The sequence below is a fragment of the Saccostrea echinata genome, unplaced genomic scaffold (genome assembly GCF_033153115.1).
Source record: "Saccostrea echinata isolate AGI-Se365-2 ecotype Australia unplaced genomic scaffold, CSIRO_AGI_Sech_v1 ptg000006l, whole genome shotgun sequence".
Classification (NCBI taxonomy): domain Eukaryota; kingdom Metazoa; phylum Mollusca; class Bivalvia; order Ostreida; family Ostreidae; genus Saccostrea; species Saccostrea echinata.
The window spans coordinates 3,723,912-3,741,791 of record NW_026889755.1 but is presented as its reverse complement, the minus strand read 5'-3'; the positions used below and the strand labels follow the sequence as shown (position 1 = coordinate 3,741,791).

General features: G+C 34.7%; 3 protein-coding genes across 3 annotated transcripts; 1 reads left to right on the top strand and 2 right to left on the bottom strand.

Moving 5' to 3' along the window:
- Positions 1-7,070: 7,070 nt before the first annotated feature.
- Positions 7,071-8,583, top strand: LOC133180449 (uncharacterized). The gene is made up of 2 exons (XM_061314975.1): positions 7,071-7,324; positions 7,867-8,583. The coding sequence occupies exons 1-2, from the start codon at positions 7,157-7,159 to the stop codon at positions 8,545-8,547; spliced, it is 849 nt and encodes a 282-aa protein (XP_061170959.1). The 5' UTR covers positions 7,071-7,156; the 3' UTR covers positions 8,548-8,583.
- Positions 8,584-10,782: 2,199 nt separating this feature from the next.
- LOC133180448 (uncharacterized) lies at positions 10,783-13,797 on the bottom strand. Its single transcript, XM_061314974.1, has 4 exons — positions 13,132-13,797; positions 12,558-12,704; positions 11,652-12,369; positions 10,783-11,422 (listed from the first exon to the last, which is right to left on the bottom strand). Exons 1-4 carry the CDS (start codon positions 13,157-13,159, stop codon positions 10,930-10,932), a joined length of 1,386 nt encoding a protein of 461 aa, XP_061170958.1. The 5' UTR covers positions 13,160-13,797; the 3' UTR covers positions 10,783-10,929.
- On the bottom strand, positions 13,462-17,558 carry LOC133180178 (uncharacterized). The gene is made up of 6 exons (XM_061314746.1): positions 17,457-17,558; positions 16,922-17,183; positions 14,545-15,179; positions 14,230-14,361; positions 13,987-14,073; positions 13,462-13,800 (listed from the first exon to the last, which is right to left on the bottom strand). Exons 1-6 carry the CDS (start codon positions 17,556-17,558, stop codon positions 13,462-13,464), a joined length of 1,557 nt encoding a protein of 518 aa, XP_061170730.1.
- Positions 17,559-17,880: the final 322 nt, after the last annotated feature.

Sequence of the window (17,880 nt, the reverse complement as noted above, 5' to 3'; positions counted from 1 at the left end):
TACCCTAAATATGGTTTGCTTTAGACTTGTTCATTATCAACTTTATTGGTTTCTTGCCTGATCAATCAATACGAATATTTTTAATGAAAATACACACAGAATAGACAGTTAAATATTAATAAATCGCTTAATGGAGGTGCGACTAATCCGTTATGAATTGATTTCTTATACATGCAGATACAAAATTAAAAAATAAGGAAGATATAGCAAAAGAATGCAGGGGAGAGGCACGCCTTTTCTAATGCCACTTGCTAGCATACATGTACTAACAGTATTTCTCCAAATGTACAAAAAAGTAGAAAATAAAAGAAAATGAAATGCATTAACTATAAAAAAAAATTAAAAGTACCTTTATTGATGAAATAAAACCGTATATCTTTAATACTGTGAATAACATTTGATGAACTCTTGTAGATGTCCAAGTAAAATGTCCTTCCAATCAAAAAAGAGGTAAAATCAATGCAGCTGGGCTGTGTGGTTGATCCATCAAACAAACGATCGGAGGGTAAATAGTATGTAGCTTGATCCCGGTAAAACAGCACAGAATATCTTTGTAAAGCGACATTTTCGTTATCTACAGACAGAAAAAATAATAGCGTCAAGAAACAAATACATGAAAATTATAGTGTAAATTATCTGATTTTTTTTTTTATAGTTTTCAACTAACGAATAAAAAGTGCCATTTTATGTCCTACAAAATTTAAACCTATAGGATTGAGAAGAGATATTTCATTTGAACAGTTTAAACATGGAATTCATATCATTTTATTTTTCATAAATGGTTAAAGAACTGCGAACGATAGCATTGTTCTCCCGCCTACCTCCAAGTCAATTTTTCAAAAGTTAACATATTTGAATGATTTCTCATATTTATATAGATATTTATATGAATTTTCATAAAACAGTACTTCTTTGGGAAAACAAAGAGAGATAACTCTATAATTTGGGTAAAACTTGTGTTTTTCACTATAGAAATCAACGGAAAACGGAAAATATTTTTAAAACATCTTTCCCTCTCGTGAAACAAAAATTCCTTTTTACAGGTAATATGGACTGTCATTTCACAAATTAATACCAAAGCTTTTTGTGTTTCACGGGAGGGAACATATGTTTACAGGCAAAAAACTACAAAAATACTTAATTTTTCACCAATTTCAAAGGGTTTTACAACTGAAATATTGAATTTTATTAATAATATATGTTTAATTTTATATGTGTAAAACATAAGAAAAGATTTAAGGAACATTTATTCATATCCAAGAATATTCTAAAATGTGTTGATGCTTTAAAGCCCGATTTCAATGGAAAATATCGTCTACCCCCCTTATTTTAAGAGCTTGAATTAGGAGTAATTAACTACTTAACACTGGCATTAAAATTATCAGTCAATTACCATTGAACTGTTCTTCGCATTCAACAAAGATTTTACGGTCAAATTGCCATTAGTATTGAATTAAATGAGTGTAAAATGTAGGCGGGAATCGAGAGTTAGCGTGCGTAGTTCTTATTAGAGACAGTAAAATGATAGTATAGTAAACTAGGATGGACATTTATGGTGTACCAAATACAATGTTTGAATACATGACAAAGACTATAGTTTTATAATCTGTAATTATTGTGAGAAAAGATAAGAACATGGTGTCGTTACACAGAACTATAATTTGTTAACGTATTATGTAATAGAATATTACATGTACAATGAGGGATATACTTTGATTTGAGGGTGGTGTCATGTGTCCGCCCGGCTGTCTGACCAAAGATCGTATATTAATAAAGAACTATTGGAATCTCAGCATAGTTTAAAGCTATTTTGGGTTTCCCACAGCAAAACATGGACACTGTCATTCTTTCTATAATATTGAAGGGTACCCATCTCGTATTCGCAACTCCTCCTATACCACTGAATAAAATTTAATGATACATTCATAGATTCTTTATTACGTAATGCCATTGTGCATCTCCTTTTTTACCTTCTGATCTGACACTTATTTTGGGTCTCCCAGAGCAAAACATGGACTTTGCCATTATAATAATATGGGAGGCGGGGGTATCATTTAGTGAGCTCAGTGCTCACAGTACCTTTAGTTTCTCTTTATCCTTTGGAAATACCACTAACTTACTGGTAAGCAATTATTTTAACTTTTCCCAGGCATGTCAATGGATAATGTGTGCGACGGATATTTTTAATGTAGGGTCGAATTCCATGGGAACCGCTAAGGTATTTGGAACTCGTCGGCTTATTCGTAACTGGTAAAATGAGTACCTATGTTTACTTGCTAAAATAAAAGCTTTTTTGAAAGGCTGAACTTTTATGAAACAATATTCAATTCCACAAGTCATTGAACTACTTTGGCAAACAACTTAGATTTTGAAACAATGCCTAATATATTTATAGCACCGCCGAATCGGTTTCTTATTCGGAACTGGTCAAACAACTGTATGCACCTGTGGTTTTTAAACTGCAACGTATATGCATGAAAACCTATTTTATATTTATTTATTTTGGAGCGTATTGATCCGAATGAATAAACATCGGGTTTGGAAACAGCCAAATCCCCCTTCCCCGGGGTCTAAAATTCTCAAGGTTTGGGTACCAGTGGTTGTTGAAAACTTCTGTGAAAAGATGGTACGTGGTATCATAACAGGTTTCCCAGATCCGCCCCTCAAGTTTTATCTGTATAAAACACCGGGCTCGGAAAACCTGGGTTCTGAAATGTTCAGGTTAGGGTACTAGCTCAGAATTTTAAGTTTTATTTTCATACTGGTTTTGTAATGATTCCGGGATTTGAAGGTACATGTACGACCATACGGAGTTCTTAATTAGTCACTGTTGACATCACGTGACATCAGTTGTGAATAAGTACTGAGACCCTGCAGTCGTTTAGTTATTGTTAGTCACTGTTGACATCACGTGACATCAGTTGTGAATAAGTACTGAGACCCTGCAGTCGTTTAGTTATTGTTATTCTTCATATGCAGCAAAGGATAGAAGACAAGTGTAGTGAATAAAGTTCCCCTCCTGTTTTACGGTTAGAGAGAGAATTTGGAGGGCAAAACCAGTTAAGGCCTGCCACATACGAGGTTGACCTTCGACATAAAGGCTAGTTATAGTTTATTTTGTATCTTCTGCATTGGCTGAACATGACCAGTCCGTCTAAGCGGCTATACTCATAAGGCAATCTACACAGTGAATGTAGTGGTTGAAGGGCTACCTCATATACTGTCCGTCCTGAATAAGGCATACTACAGTATATGAAACAATCCGAGGGCGACTAGACTCTTGTGTTAGGTTAGGAATACCAGATAATTAATTGTTGCTTGCTTCTGATTATTATAGTGATTTACTGTTTGATTTTATTCTATTTAGGGTAAGGACGTACATGTATTCGTATATTTCGGCAGTCACTAGAGTCATGCCAACTATTTTTAATCAATTACTATATTGAACACCCCATACCCTATACTTGACAAGGTACGATCTCAGAGTTTTACAAAATTACATTAAAAAATTTGGTGGCAGCGTAGGGTTTGGTAAACTTCTGTCATTAAAGTTAATTTGTTGTAATTAGTCGAGTGTGTTTATTGTAACTGAGAGCGACATGAATGTGAGATTACAGCCTTAGAGCAAGAGTCAAGTAGGCTTTGGATTAGTAGTAATTAAAGTCAATTCCCCGGGCTTGCGCGGTATTCAATCTAGTTATGCATATAAATTGGCAATTTCAAAGTTTGTTACCATGTACATTGTAGCTGCAAAGGAATAACTTTAGGGAAGAACTGAAAAGTCAACGGTTTTACCTACCGTTTAATAGATTAAGTGTTGCTATTATATCAAATCCTTCTTAAGCAAGTTGTCAAAGGTCGAAGAAAGAATATGTTTTTTTGTTTGTTTGTTTTTATGTTGTTTAACGTCCCTCTCAAGAATTTTTCACTCATATGGAGACGCCACCACTTGCCGGTGGAGAGCTGCAAATTTTGTCCTATGCTCGGCACTTACGGCCATTGAGCAGTGAGGGATCTTTTTCGTGCCCGCACCTATTGCGACACGGGACCTCGGTTTATGCGGTCTCATCCGAAGGACCGGTCTCCACGTCCCACAGTGGGATTCGAACCCGCGACGTAAGGATCAACTCCTTACGCCGCGACTCTAGAGCAGACGCTCTAACCACTGCGCCACGCGGGCGACTAAGAATATGTTTAAAAAATGGATATAATGATTTAATACATTCAAGGGACTCTAGACCTTAAACTTTTAAATCAAAAAGATGCCGTAAAGTAACTGGTATTGTACATGTAAAATTGGTTTGGTAATTTAAAATATGTTAAAACGTTATAAAATTTTCAAATGGCGACAATTAAATATCTTGAAATTAGCCATGCAGTGTTTTCATGATTTTTTTTTTGTTTAAAATGTTATCATTTAGAAATTTGTGGCATATTATTTACTCAATTACAATTCAATAGCGAAAAGAATAGAGTTATACTTATGCTACAGTTTGGCCCTGTATAATTTTCTCTGCAGATGTAGCAAGCTCCATTGTTAACGTCACATACTTCACAATTATCAGACTTATTACAGGGCAGACAGTCGCTACCATAGTGATCAACCTCACATCCTGTAGAAAGAGTAATCTTAAATAGAAAGCAGTTTCTAGATCTCTTTTCATACAACAGAATTTAACAGTAGATATCCTGAGATTTAGTTTTGAAGACATAATGGCTTCTGTCTGACTTACCATTTATTTCTATTTCACACAATTCAAATTCAACAGTTCTTCTATCATTATCCCATATATAAAAGTAAAAGTCCGTTCCCGTACGTTGAACGTCAAACTCTATTGTCTGTGGAATTTCCGTTCTATAGCTATTAACGTCGAAATAAGGCCAATCATGAGAGTTATGGTGATAAATTATATTTGTTCCTTTCGTAGAAAAATTTCCTGTAGTAACATACAAAAAATACATAAATATAGGCCTCAGGTAAAATATTTAGTTCAGGCCAACTTAAAAATAATGTTTGTTTGCCCTCTTCAAACTTGGGATGAAAAAATTCGGTCGGTAGGTATAGGTGGGAAAATATTTTTTTCTCAGAAAATTTCAATATCAATGCCGAATTCGAAAAATCCATTTAACGGGATGCGTAAAAAATTATTGCTTCCTGAAGGTTAAAGAAAGTTTTTAGTCGGGCCATTTTAAGCCATTCGGTCGGGAGAGGGCAACCACACAATATTTTTAAGATGGCCTCATAGATACATTCAATTACTTTCAATCAGTTCCGCTCGCTAATTGAATACAGGTGGTTTACTGTTTGAATGACCGAAGTTATACTTCATTCAAGAATGTGTTTTTGACAATAAATGTAGCAGAATTCTACCGAAATTTCTGAAACTCTTTATAAAGAAAAAAAATACTGGAGTTTATTTCCCTTCCCTTCGGGATAGTTTTTGTACTTCCTGTGTTTACAAAAAAAAAAAAAAAAAAAAAAAAAAAAAAAAAAATGAAAAATCCAAATGAAATTTAACGTCAACTAGGTATACGTCTATTGATTTACAATGTACCTAGACGACATTCTGATCATATGAACCTATCATGAAGCTATTTACCTCTTAGAAAATCTAGGATTTTTAATCTATCAAAACAAATGTGTTCTAGTCCCTTGGCGTGTAATGTGATTCACTGTAAATAGAAACAATGGCCCTGATACCCCGAAAGACTACCCCGAAGGTCTACTCTAACCTTTCCATTAATGAACTCTTAATTAATGAAATCAAAAGTTTTGCATACGGTAGGGATTTACGACCATCATAAACAATAAGATGAGAAATCGAAACAAGAACTAATAATGTGGTTGTGCATTTACTATGATGCATGTCAAAATAACATTTTTGAAGATCTTTTTGTTTTGGCTCACATAAATCATTGAATGCTAAATATTTACATTTCCAATGTCTTTGTCCGAGATAAAATTGCAAATTGTAAAAATACTTTATTTCTACATAAATCTACTGGTTCATCGATAGGCGCGGTTAGAAAAAAAATCACGTGCGGGGCGGGACAAATAGAGACAGAAGCGGGGCTATTAGCACGGGAATTTGCAGAATCAGGAGCATGTAAATATAAGGAATAACTGTCAGATTTTTTGGATTCATGACGATGATCAATCGATTGGCTTGCGTGATAATTTTATGCATAAACGCCTTCGGCGTTTATGCAAATTATCACGCAAGCAACTCGATTGATCACATCATGAATCCAAAAAATAAGACAGTTATTCCTTAAATAGTGTTACTTCAGGCATGTGCAGGAAAGTTTCATACCAGAGTAGTCTTTCTTTATTTATAGGTGATCACACTTGAAATTGAATTAATTGACAGTCAATGCATTATTAAACTTCAATATTTTCATTTGCGCCCTTCTATTTTATATATATTTTAACAATACATACACACACAATCACTCAAACAGACCCCCTCCCCTTCATAGTACATTTTATATATATATATATATATATATATATATATATATATATATATATATATATATATATATATATATATATATATATATATGGGTGTGGGTGTGCGTGCGTGAAAGGTGTCAAACGGGGACAATTGTTTGTTTACACACCTTCCAACCGGGGACAACCTCCCAACCGGGGACGTCCCCGGTTGTCTTTGATTAAAAATAGCGCCAAATTCGAAATCAGGGATGTCTACTTACCCCCAAAAAGCCGAAAAGATCCGTTTTTCAACATGTTGAAAAAATGTCCCCGGTTAGTTAGGATTAAAACGTGTGTGAGTGTGAACTTTTCACAATTACCGAAGATTGTATTTGGGGGTTACACACGGGTCCCCGTTTGTATAGTGAAAAACAAGTCACGTGACTTTTCTGAAACAAACATTATATTGAGCTATCATTCTTGCTTTATATCCGGTATTTTATTTTAAGAGAGAGAATTTAGCTATATTATTATCCTTTCTCAGAGGAGGTAGCGCATTTTTGCACACGGCACGCAACCTCGTACTATATTATCGATCGCTGGCGCGGTAAACAAATCATTTTCAAAATGGCGATCAGAGTGGTAACATCGACTAGCGAGTGGTTAAATTCCAACGAATTGTGGTTGTTTTGTGTGGAAAAAGATGTTTTTTCCATCCCAATGAGAGACTGTCCTAGTTTAAGTGTTTCTGCGCGGATAGGACACATAAGTCCAGTGAATAAGCCATTGATACGACGTCGTATTCTGCTGGCTGCTGATCGGCTTGAGTCCAGACTTCCCGAGCAATCGCCAGTATTGTTACTCATCGACAATGCATGCGATTTTAAGGTACTTGATATATTTTACACATTTTATTCTTCTTGAAATAATTTCAATAATGCTTGGAAAGTGGTTTTATGTTACTCTGAGTTTGGATGGCGTCTTTTTGAATCGAAGGATGAATCGAACAGAATTGACCACTTGACATGCTTTATGGGGAGGGTAAAAAAATACATGAAGTCGATTCTATTGAAAAATAACTTGGCCAATTTGAGAATTCCCCACTGTCAACTATTTGGCCAAATTAATAATCAGTTGAAAGGTTTATCTGGATAAATCAGAACAACACCACACACGCGCGCGTCTTTGTATTATATATACGAGTAATTTGAGAAGTGGTGATAACTAAATGATACTAATAACTAAATTCATGTTTAATTATGCCACTTGATTTCTAATTACTGCACACATAAATATTACACTTGTTATTGAGCACTTAATTTTGTGATGGAGCTTCTAGACAAATTTTTAATGTGTCCTTAACAATGCATTGCCAGTTTACAATTTCTTATTTTCTTAAGCTTATACATTGATTTATTGTTATGTATCAGTTTGAAAAAGAAGAAGTCGAAGGACTTTTCTGTAATGGTGAAGAGTCTTGGGCAGTCATGGTTTGGTCTTTCACTGTCATACCTGGGGCCCAGTTCAAAGGAATGCCTCAACAGATGAATGCTGTGGACCTTCCTGGAATGCCTGCTATTGGACACTCATCATGTGTGTGCTGTGCTCAAAGCAGAGGTGTTTCTATTCAGACTGCTGATCTCCCACCTAATCCAGATTCAAGTGAATCGGAGGACAGTGAACAATGTTCGGGAGATGAGGACGTGGAATCGTCAGAGCTATTCACACAGGTGCTTGCAGTGAAAGGGTCAACTTATGAAGAGAGGTACCAGACCAACTTAAAAACTGTTCAGACCGCCCTAAGACATCAAAAAGACATCGTTGTCAAGTTGTTACCTGAGAAAGAAAATCCTAAAGATGCTAATGCCATATGTGTTATTGCACGTATCGAGGAACAGTCTCTCCCACTCGGATACATAGGTGTACGAAAAATTCCCAAAGTGACTTCTGCAATCAGGAACAAAGAAATTGTTTCCGTGTACGTGAAATCCGTGACTTCCTGGTTTGTGAACAATCTGAATGCCAGAAAACTACGTGCCTTTGTTTACATTTGTAAAAAAGGAAGGTGGCTACCAGACAGTGACAACAACGCATACAACTCTATTCTGTGAAAAAATTAAAAGTGCGGGTTCAATGTTTGACAAACATTATTTATGATATGATATGATCCTATGTTATCCTTTTATAAATATGCATTTTGTTTTGATATTAGTTTAATAATGAGATCATTTAAAAGTTTGTTTTGTGTTTGTGAATATCTTTAAAAATGTTATCAAAATGTAACTGCAACCATCATGAACTCTGTTTTGTATTCATAAACCAACATGTGTGAACATAAATATTGTTATACCACTATAAAGTATTTGAACTTGAAGATCTTGTCCTCTTTCTGTAGAACTGAAAGAAGTTTGGGACTCAGAATTATAAAGCAGTACTGAAGTCAAAATTCATAACTTTAATTTTTATTAATAGAAAAAATAATGGTTTAAATGAGAAATTTCAGATACAGTGTTTAATACACGTATTAAAAATATTAATGAAGGCAATGTATGAATTTTGACTTGGGTTTAAAACTGCTTCTTGATTGTCTAGCTACAAGATCCCAGGAGCTCACACCTCTGGTTAAGTTGAACCAAAAAAAAAAAATGCACAAAGAACTGCAAGTAAAATTTCCATTGTTTAATACTGTCTCATGAAAATAACAAATATCAGTTTTAATAACAATGCCATGATGAAAGAGATGATATCAAAAGATAAATTTTGAATTATAAAGAAAACTAAATTCACATGCAGTGAAGAGAGTGAGGGTTTGGGGTTGAGCCCCTCAAAGGTTTTAATAATTGATAACAATTACATAAGAAAGAACATATTGTAATGAAAGTTAGGCCAAAAAAAATAATAGTCTTGTTTCCTGCTACCAGCCTGAAAAAAATAGGGTAGGTAGGTAGGCAAATTATTTTATTTCATTTTTTCATTTTATTTTTTTCTGATGGCATATTTTGGATATGAACTAATACAAGATCAAATTAAACATGTCACATGTCAATATTGTCTTTTAAAATTAAATTTCATGTCTTTTTTTATGCACAACTCAAGGGTATTTTATGAAAGTCCGTATTTTTAAACAAGAATTTCATGAAATGCTTGTTTTGTGTTAACATCGAAACCGATTACGGCGACAAAACAATGAAATACAGGAAATTCCCGTTTTTTTTTCTTCCAAAACTAAAAAAAACTTTAGGGTCGGGTGCAAAAAAATAGGGTAGGTCGGGTAGCAGGAAACAAAACTATTATTTTTTTTGGCCTTAGGAGAGGATCTAATAAATTGAAAGAACTTGTATCCAATCCTTTTGTATGCATTATACAATAAAATATGATCAAATCAATGAGATTTGATAACTTGTATTTACAAAATTATTAACATTAGTTCTAGATAATTGCATTTAGTTGTGAGCACAACCATGGGGCTTGATAAAAACTGAATGTACTTTTTTTGTTGGGTTTTAAATTTTGATCTCATCCCTATATAAGGTTTATAAATAGATCATCAACAAATATTAAAAGTTAAAAAAAAAAAAAACAGACCAGGATAATATTACATAATAGCTGAATACCATTAAAATTTAATAGAAATACCATTGAAAAAAGTTAATCACAGAATATTTCTAGAAGACCTCACTAGAAATCAACAAGTAAGGAAACAAAATATGGAATGTCAAAGATTAACAAAGTTTATAAATAACAGACAATGTTGATTTTACACAGGTGAACATCATCAAAATTAACAATAAAAACAACTTAGCAGAGACAACATGGTTAAGGTTACATTAGATCATCACAGGAAAAAAAAGGTTTCCATAACTTGAAATAAACACATAAGGAAACCAATTTCATGATTCTCAATTTTATCCTATGTCAAAGATTCAAACACTTTATAAATAACAGGATATGTTGATTTTACATATTAAGTGTACATCATCGAAATTTACAATAAATACAATTTAGCTTTCATCAGATTTCCACAGAAAAAAAGGTTTCCTTAACTCGAAATCAAAACATAAGGAAACCAATTTTATGATTCTCAATTTCATCGTATGTCAAAAAGATTTTAAAAAATTTAAAATAACAGAATATGTTGATTTTACATCACTGAACAATAACCACAATTAAGCTCTCATTAGATAATCACAAAAAAAGGTTTTCCTTTAATAACTCGAAATCAAAACATGACGACATGTTAAGATTAGATTTACAAGTTCGAAATAAAAGACCATGTAAATTTAAAACAATGGATTCCTGTACATTATCAAAATTTTCAATCTGTCAAATTGAAAACTAACCTTAGGAAACAAAATTTATGATTCTCAATCATTCAATTCAGGTTTTAAAGTTTAGAAAATAGGTCAAATCAATTTTAAATACAGTGGAACTTAACTTCTAAAAATGTTCGATCAATATGATATACTCGGCTCAGTAGCATGAAGACCTACGAGTCAACGGGGTCGAACTTCATTAGGAACAGGCGGTAGTCCCACATCCACTCGAAAAAGTCTCTGTCTAATGGACTGCTTGTTCTTGGCTGGCAAGAATGCCCGTCCGGCCGTGAATATAGAACTGTCCTCTCGAGACTTGTGTTTTACCACATGAAGTCTTTTGTCACCATCACTATTGTCAAAGGGTTTTTGTTCCACATGAAATCTTTCATTCTGTGTCCAGTAATGGAATTTCAAATCTGGATCTAGTCTTTTACAGAATTCCCTCACAAGTTTCCTCCACCCAGTACGAAAATCCTTCACTGTGAAAGTATCACCAAGGTGCCGCCTGGTCAAGCTAAAGAAGCATTCAACATCATCTGTTGTGGCAGCTCTTGGGTGTTCGGGATACTCAAGGACATTGTTCTGCCTCCGTCTGGATTCTTGGCTTTCAATGTTTGTTGTTATTTCTATAAAGGTTTCCCTCGTGAACCCCCTGATTGTATCCATTGGTCTAAAAAATAAGAAAAGGAAAATGTTGAAGTATTTTAAGTATTCATGCTTTAACAAGTTTTAGTATTCATGCTTTAACAAGTTTTAAAGACTACTTTCAGTGCAGTTACTGGTGTTTTTTTTTTTTTTTTTGGAATCCCTGTTAATTAATACATCCATCAGAGGAAAAATTGACTTTTTACACAGGTGTATTACAAGATAAAACTGTCAATCAATGAAGGTACACTGACCTGTTTATGTCCAGAGTTGAGAAATCATATATCTCCCTGTGCCATGGCATCAGCTGATCCAACAAATAATTCAGCATCTCATAGTTTGCTTTGCAGCGATCTAGCTGGCTCATCCCCCTTCCATCTGAAGCCTCATGCCAGGCAGCTATTGTCTGCACATACTCTGCCTCAAAGTTATAGTCATGCTTTTGCATTGAGGCCGCAACATGATAGGACAAGAGTCTCTCTGCATCTTCTACAGACTGTGGGCGCTGACCTGTTAGAGCAGCATGGGATAATCCTGTCAGTGGATCCAGCATGGCTTTGTCAAAGGCTTCAGGGTTAAGTTCCGGGTAACGACATTCTCTTGTGCAACCAGCAATTCTCTTCAGTATGTGGTTATGGTTACCTCTTTCATGATGTTGTTTTCCAGTAACTGAATCCTTCTCAGGGACATAGAGGTGTTGAGTGAAGTCCCTACCCTTTTGCTGCAAGGTCTTGATTGCATCTTTGTATATGCAGGTGGCTACAATGCTCCTCATCTTGTCCAAGAATGACTCAGGGGTGTCCTTTCTGAATGAATATGGCGTGTATCCATCTGGCACAAGTGAACCTCGGATGTTCACAATTGCATCTTCAAAGGAAAGGCCACCATTCTGTAGTTCATGCAATTTCCTAATCAGATTTGTCGGAATGGCAGAGTTTGGCGTGGCAGCAAAGGGAATACCATTTGCATCCTCTGAAAATATACAACATGCTTAATAAGTGAAATATTCAACTAAGTTACTTTAAAATTTCTTTAATATGATATTTTTCAATTTATATACATCATACAGGATATTTTATGATGTAAAATATTGATCATTACGTGCCTTTAATTTTTTTCTAAAATTTTACACAAGTCAAAATGTTTATACATGTATGTACCTCCAGCATATGTAAGCATAGATTGCAGAGTGGTTTTCGACATTTTCCTCACTGCCTCCTTGGAATCATGCACCACCTGCCAAATGTGAAGAGGACCACTTTCACCTTGTGTTCTGAGAGAATTGAATTCCCCATCCGTCACTGTACCTGAAAATAATATAAATTGAAACTGAAATATCTGTACACAAATTTGAGAACATTAAAGGTATCAGTATTAAATGAGTACAAACTGTACAAATTTCTTGAATAATTTGTAATAAACTTTCTTTTGTAATCTAATGTCTGAAAATATAACCAATCCTCATCAAATTGTTCATTGAAGAAATACAAAAGTTATGTTCATAGTTAATAATTTTTTCAATTTAATGTGGTACTACTTCAGGGTTGTCCCTAACAATTTAAATAGCAGGGGACATTTAAAAAATAGAAGGGGGTTTGGGGTTCCTCCCCTAACAGGGCCTTGAGGGGGATACCAGAATAAGCGGGAGATTATGTCATTACAGGCGGGGAAATTCCCCGGCCCTGGGTCTTAGAGACAACCCTGCTACTTAATTAATTACTCGGTAGAACTTACCAACAACTTCCAGTCCAGCATCTGTCATGGCTTTCTTCAAAGGCAAAGTCAAATCTCTGATGAACTGATCCCGCAAGGACTTGTACGGAATGAACTGAACAGGAAGTGTGTAGGGTTTGCTTTTTCTTTGTTCATCAGACACAGCTATAACAAGTACATGTGTTGCTGCTGTTCTCTTCTTCTTGTAGAGGTTTTTGAAATAACCATGAAGATCATTGTTCAGACACTTCAGCAGTGCAGGTATATCTTCTGCGTTGTCAAACTGGTCCAGAAAACTTTGACACTCTTGTAGAAGGGTATTACACTCCACTACATCCCAGTTGAGTGTCTTCAGAGTTTCAGTGCTGGCATTTTTTGTGAAATTTTACTCCTTAGGTTTTTGCTTGCCACCTTGAACAATTTCTCCAGGAAAGTCTTGTCACAATTGAGATCACACACTATCTCCTCCTGAAGATTCGCACAGTCAGTATTGTCTGAGAGGGTGACGGACTTTAATCTCAATCTATATTCCTCTTGCAACTTGCTGAGTTGTCCATCTAGCATGTCAACATCACCGTCCCATTTCTCTTTCATAGAGTGTTGCAGCCCCTCCTTGACATCGGTACCATCAAGCTTGATCCAATAACGACCTGCAGGATTGGTTTCCTTCAGTACATTGATAGCTGGAGTCTGCAATATAAAAAAAAAAAAGATCATGTTTTTTTTCAAAAGCTGAAGATCATTAAAGTTATAGTAGTATCATTTGACTTTCCTTCATACTAAAAGTTATCAAGTCTACTGAGGTATGAATTTCATGCAATTTTCATGCTGGATCAATTGATTAATTTGTATAGATTAATATATCATATTTCTTGCCTGTATTGAAGGGGTGTCAGTAAAGTCGGAGGAAGCTGTTCGTCGGTTTATTGTTGATTTGCTGACAGCTGCTAAGTTGACTCTAGCCTGAAATCAAAATCAAAAGGATTACCTACTAGAATGCTCTTCATATTAGTTTAATTTATATTTTGTTCCATTAAAAATATTGTAAGTGCTATTTCTGTACATTTTGTAAGCCACATATTTCAATGCGACACAAGAGAAGACTACTCAATATGATACCTTTAATGGGTCACCAACACAATCCGAGGACTGGCCACTCCACATAGGTCCCCTCAATACTCGGCCTAGCCTGTCATCAAACTCTGCATCCAATGTTTCTAGCCACTGGTAATAATCTTCAGGTATTGAAATCTAAAAGTAATCAAAACAAAATTTTATCTGATTTTCAATTCAATATCGAAATTGGCAATTCATTTTGAAACTTAGCTTGTCTAAAACAAAGTTCTTTGATCACTCGTAAAGTAAATGAGTCAGATTCACAAATATTTTAAATTTTCATACAATCATATAACTGGGTTATTACAGACTGCTTACCTGTCTTACGTCACTAGCACAAAAAAACTGGATCTGGTGCTGGATCAATCCAAATGGCATTCTGTCAACTGGCATAAGTGGCTCATTTGATTCTGGTCTTTTAAGGCCTAAACACCTGGCAAAATCCCTCAACACATTTGATTTCCCCTTTTCCTTCAGCATCTTCATTGCTTCCATGGCTAAGCTTGGGAAAGTTTCAACATGAGTTACTCTTTCACACTTTGCTGCAGTAATGAACAGTTTATCAAGACAATTTTTCTGTCTGGCCAATGTCAATCTGGAAAAACTTCTTGAAATTAACTCTTCAAGACACTTAAATGAGGCAGTACTGGTGATCTTCACAAGTTCATCATCAGGAATGTTCTCTTGTGCAGACTGAAGATGAACATGGGCTGGGACATCTCTGCCAAGTTTTTTCCACAAAGATATTACCTCATCCTCTGTAAATTTGGACAAATAACAGTGCTGAAATTTCTCAAGGCTGAAAGCAGAGGCGGGTGTTGGAGGTATATCTTGAATTCCTGAGTCGTCGTGGCATTTGTTTTCATAATTAATGGCAAATTCTTCCTCTGCATCAGCTATTGTTGGAAAAGCCTTTCGAAGGAAGTTGACAACTTTGGCTCTGCAAGCAACACCTGAAAAAAAACAGTTCTAAGATAAATGTGTTAATATCCAGGATCAGACATTTTTTACTCACTTCCCAAATTCTGACAATTTCCACAAGACCTAGAACATCTCACTGCAGGGCTACAAATATTTTTTCACTCAGGTCACTTTGGCTATCATGTTAAATTATAAAAATATCAAAAATAAATAAATAAATAAATAATTCACTGGTAAACTCAGTACTTTCATTGTCTCATAGGGCTAGTGGATTTTTAAATGACAGTCCAAAGCCATAATGATAATAGTAATGTTTTATTTATAATGTGATACTTAGTGGTACAACTTAACATAAACAAGGAACAACAGAACTTGCACATACAACCTTGCCAAGTTCACCAGCCCGACCGCGAATGAATTTTGTTTATAAACATTATATAAAAAACTGACCAAAATGGCATATACCCTTTACAATGTACTAGCTAGCCCAGATTAAAAATTCACTGGCCCCAGACCAGCGAGCCAATTATTATTTGGGGCCCTGCATAGTTATTTCTTAGGGGAAACTATGCTATATATTTTGCTTTGTCTACTTGTAAATTTAAGAGTGCTATGTATAAATGTCTGCTCACAATATGCATAAATGTTATGGTGACATATGACAGGTTTTTTTTAATGCCAAACATAGTCGAGGGGGTAGGGAAATACATGAAATCATTAAACAAAATGTGGGGATAGTTTCTCGGGGGCTAATTAATGTGCACCTCATATACTCATAGCTCAAAAGAATATATGTCAACTTATAACATGTAAACTACATATTAGTTAGCACATGTAGGCCATATCAAATAAAAAGATTCTGAGATTCTCATTCGATTTTTTTGAAAAGGTGAGCAGGCAGGTTTCATTTTATATTTTTCCATTGTGCAGATTTATTGTTGACCCTGATCAATTGGTGCAGATTTATTTATAATGCCTGAATAAAAGTCATAGTATAATTCCATTAAAATTTGCATATCTCTTACTACACATCATCATCAATCTTTCACAATCAATGATCCTTTTTAACACATATTACAATTACCATCTTAGCTGTAAAAATCATGCCGACATTTGCAGGATTTAAAACGAAATTTGAATGGTAGCTGAATACCGATCCCGATCAGAATCAAGAAGAAGAAAAAAGAAATAAAAAATAGGAGGTAGGGTGAAAAATCGTGGCTGGCGGGGATGAGAATCTCTGAAGTACAGACCTTCATCTGAGTGAGCCCTACTATTTTCCATTTGTATTTCCTTGGAACATGACCTCATGTCTTAAGTTTTCCACTTACAACTCTGTATATATGCTAAGCATCATAGTGACACCTACATGTTGCACATCATTTTTCTCAATAAGCACTCTGCTACACTGAATATGATCCCCATAATCATTCTATTCATTTTACTACATAAAATATTGCATCAAACAAGTGATATTTCTATTTTTAAAGAAATTTTACTGGATGTTCAATATGAAACTATCCCCTGCCACCTATACTTTGAACTGTTTTCCCCGGCAACATTTGAAAGTAAAGTACTATACTTGAAGTGTAATTAATTTCAATTTAAAGTATATTTACGAGGTCAGTTGACAAATGTCCCTTTCATCTCTCTTACACAGACATTGGTATACATGTAGAGCATGCAAGATTAAAGACAGGTATTAATGTACAGACTACATCTTCATTTAAAGTTACCTATCTCTTTAATTTTATATGGTTTAAAAACTACTTACTACCACGTAATGTTCCACAAGACATCTTTATAAAGTCACTGGCTTCTGTCCAGTAATTGTTGTCCGCATTCATGGCAGGCCATTCACTATCTGAAGACTGCATGGACTGTATGTCTTTATGCAAAGCAACAAATTCCACTAGAGAACATAGTTCTGCATTGGACCAAGCCCCCTTCCTACTCTTCTTTTTTGGTGGACTCTTAATTGGTGTCCTTTTCTTTGGAGACCAGCTAATTTGTCTGTTGCGCTTCTGCACAATACCCTACAAACAAATGCTCAAATGGAAGTTTCTGACAAACTGTGAACTTCTTTTAAATCAAATTACTTATAATCATAGTCTGTATGCATTATTAATCAGCGATAAAAGTATATAAATTGGGAGAATTTTCTTCTTTCTCAATTACAGAATCATAAATTAGGAAATTTTTAACTTATTATAGATCCAATTTATGTTTAGACTATACTTTAATGGCATAAAGTCTAAGTGTTTGCAGAATCACACTGAAAAATACACTTTATATATTAGAGGGCTTACCAGAGGTGTAGCACTGTGTCGTAATTCATACTCTTGTTCTGGACTCTGGAAAAGGCACTTTCTCGTGTCCCTTGAAGGCAAGCGCAACACAGGGGTGTCCATTTTCACTCACTGGGCCTACATTATCTTACAATAAAAACAAAAACATTTTACAATCATGATAAAACCATGCAGAATATACATGCTATTATAAAATTCATGATATTTTATTAACTTTTATTAACTATATGAGCTAATAATTTCTATAAATCTAAATTTGTTTTCTTAATTTTTGTTTAAAATTGTATTTTTTACTTAAATTTACCAGAAAGATAACAGGAAGTAAACAAAAAAGACGCAGTGTGTTTTTTTTTAAGAGAATGATACAAGTGCATTTAACTTTCAATGTCGATAATAAGCTAATTACCAGCCTAAATAAATAGCT

Excerpts from the sequence above, each read along its gene's own strand:
- LOC133180449 (XM_061314975.1), top strand. The coding sequence starts at position 7,157 with ATGAGAGACTGTCCTAGTTTAAGTGTTTCTGCGCGGATAGGACACATA. Across the intron at positions 7,325-7,866 it reads ACAATGCATGCGATTTTAAG|TTTGAAAAAGAAGAAGTCGA; the intron begins GTACTTGATATA and ends GTTATGTATCAG.
- LOC133180448 (XM_061314974.1), bottom strand. The coding sequence starts at position 13,159 with ATGACAGATGCTGGACTGGAAGTTGTTG. Across the intron at positions 12,705-13,131 it reads TGCTGGACTGGAAGTTGTTG|GTACAGTGACGGATGGGGAA; the intron begins GTAAGTTCTACC and ends TATTATTTTCAG. Across the intron at positions 11,423-11,651 it reads TCAACTCTGGACATAAACAG|ACCAATGGATACAATCAGGG; the intron begins GTCAGTGTACCT and ends CTTATTTTTTAG.
- LOC133180178 (XM_061314746.1), bottom strand. The coding sequence starts at position 17,558 with ATGGACACCCCTGTGTTGCGCTTGCCTTCAAGGGACACGAGAAAGTGC. Across the intron at positions 14,362-14,544 it reads GTGCTAGTGACGTAAGACAG|ATTTCAATACCTGAAGATTA; the intron begins GTAAGCAGTCTG and ends GATTACTTTTAG. Across the intron at positions 14,074-14,229 it reads GTGTTGGTGACCCATTAAAG|GCTAGAGTCAACTTAGCAGC; the intron begins GTATCATATTGA and ends TTTTGATTTCAG.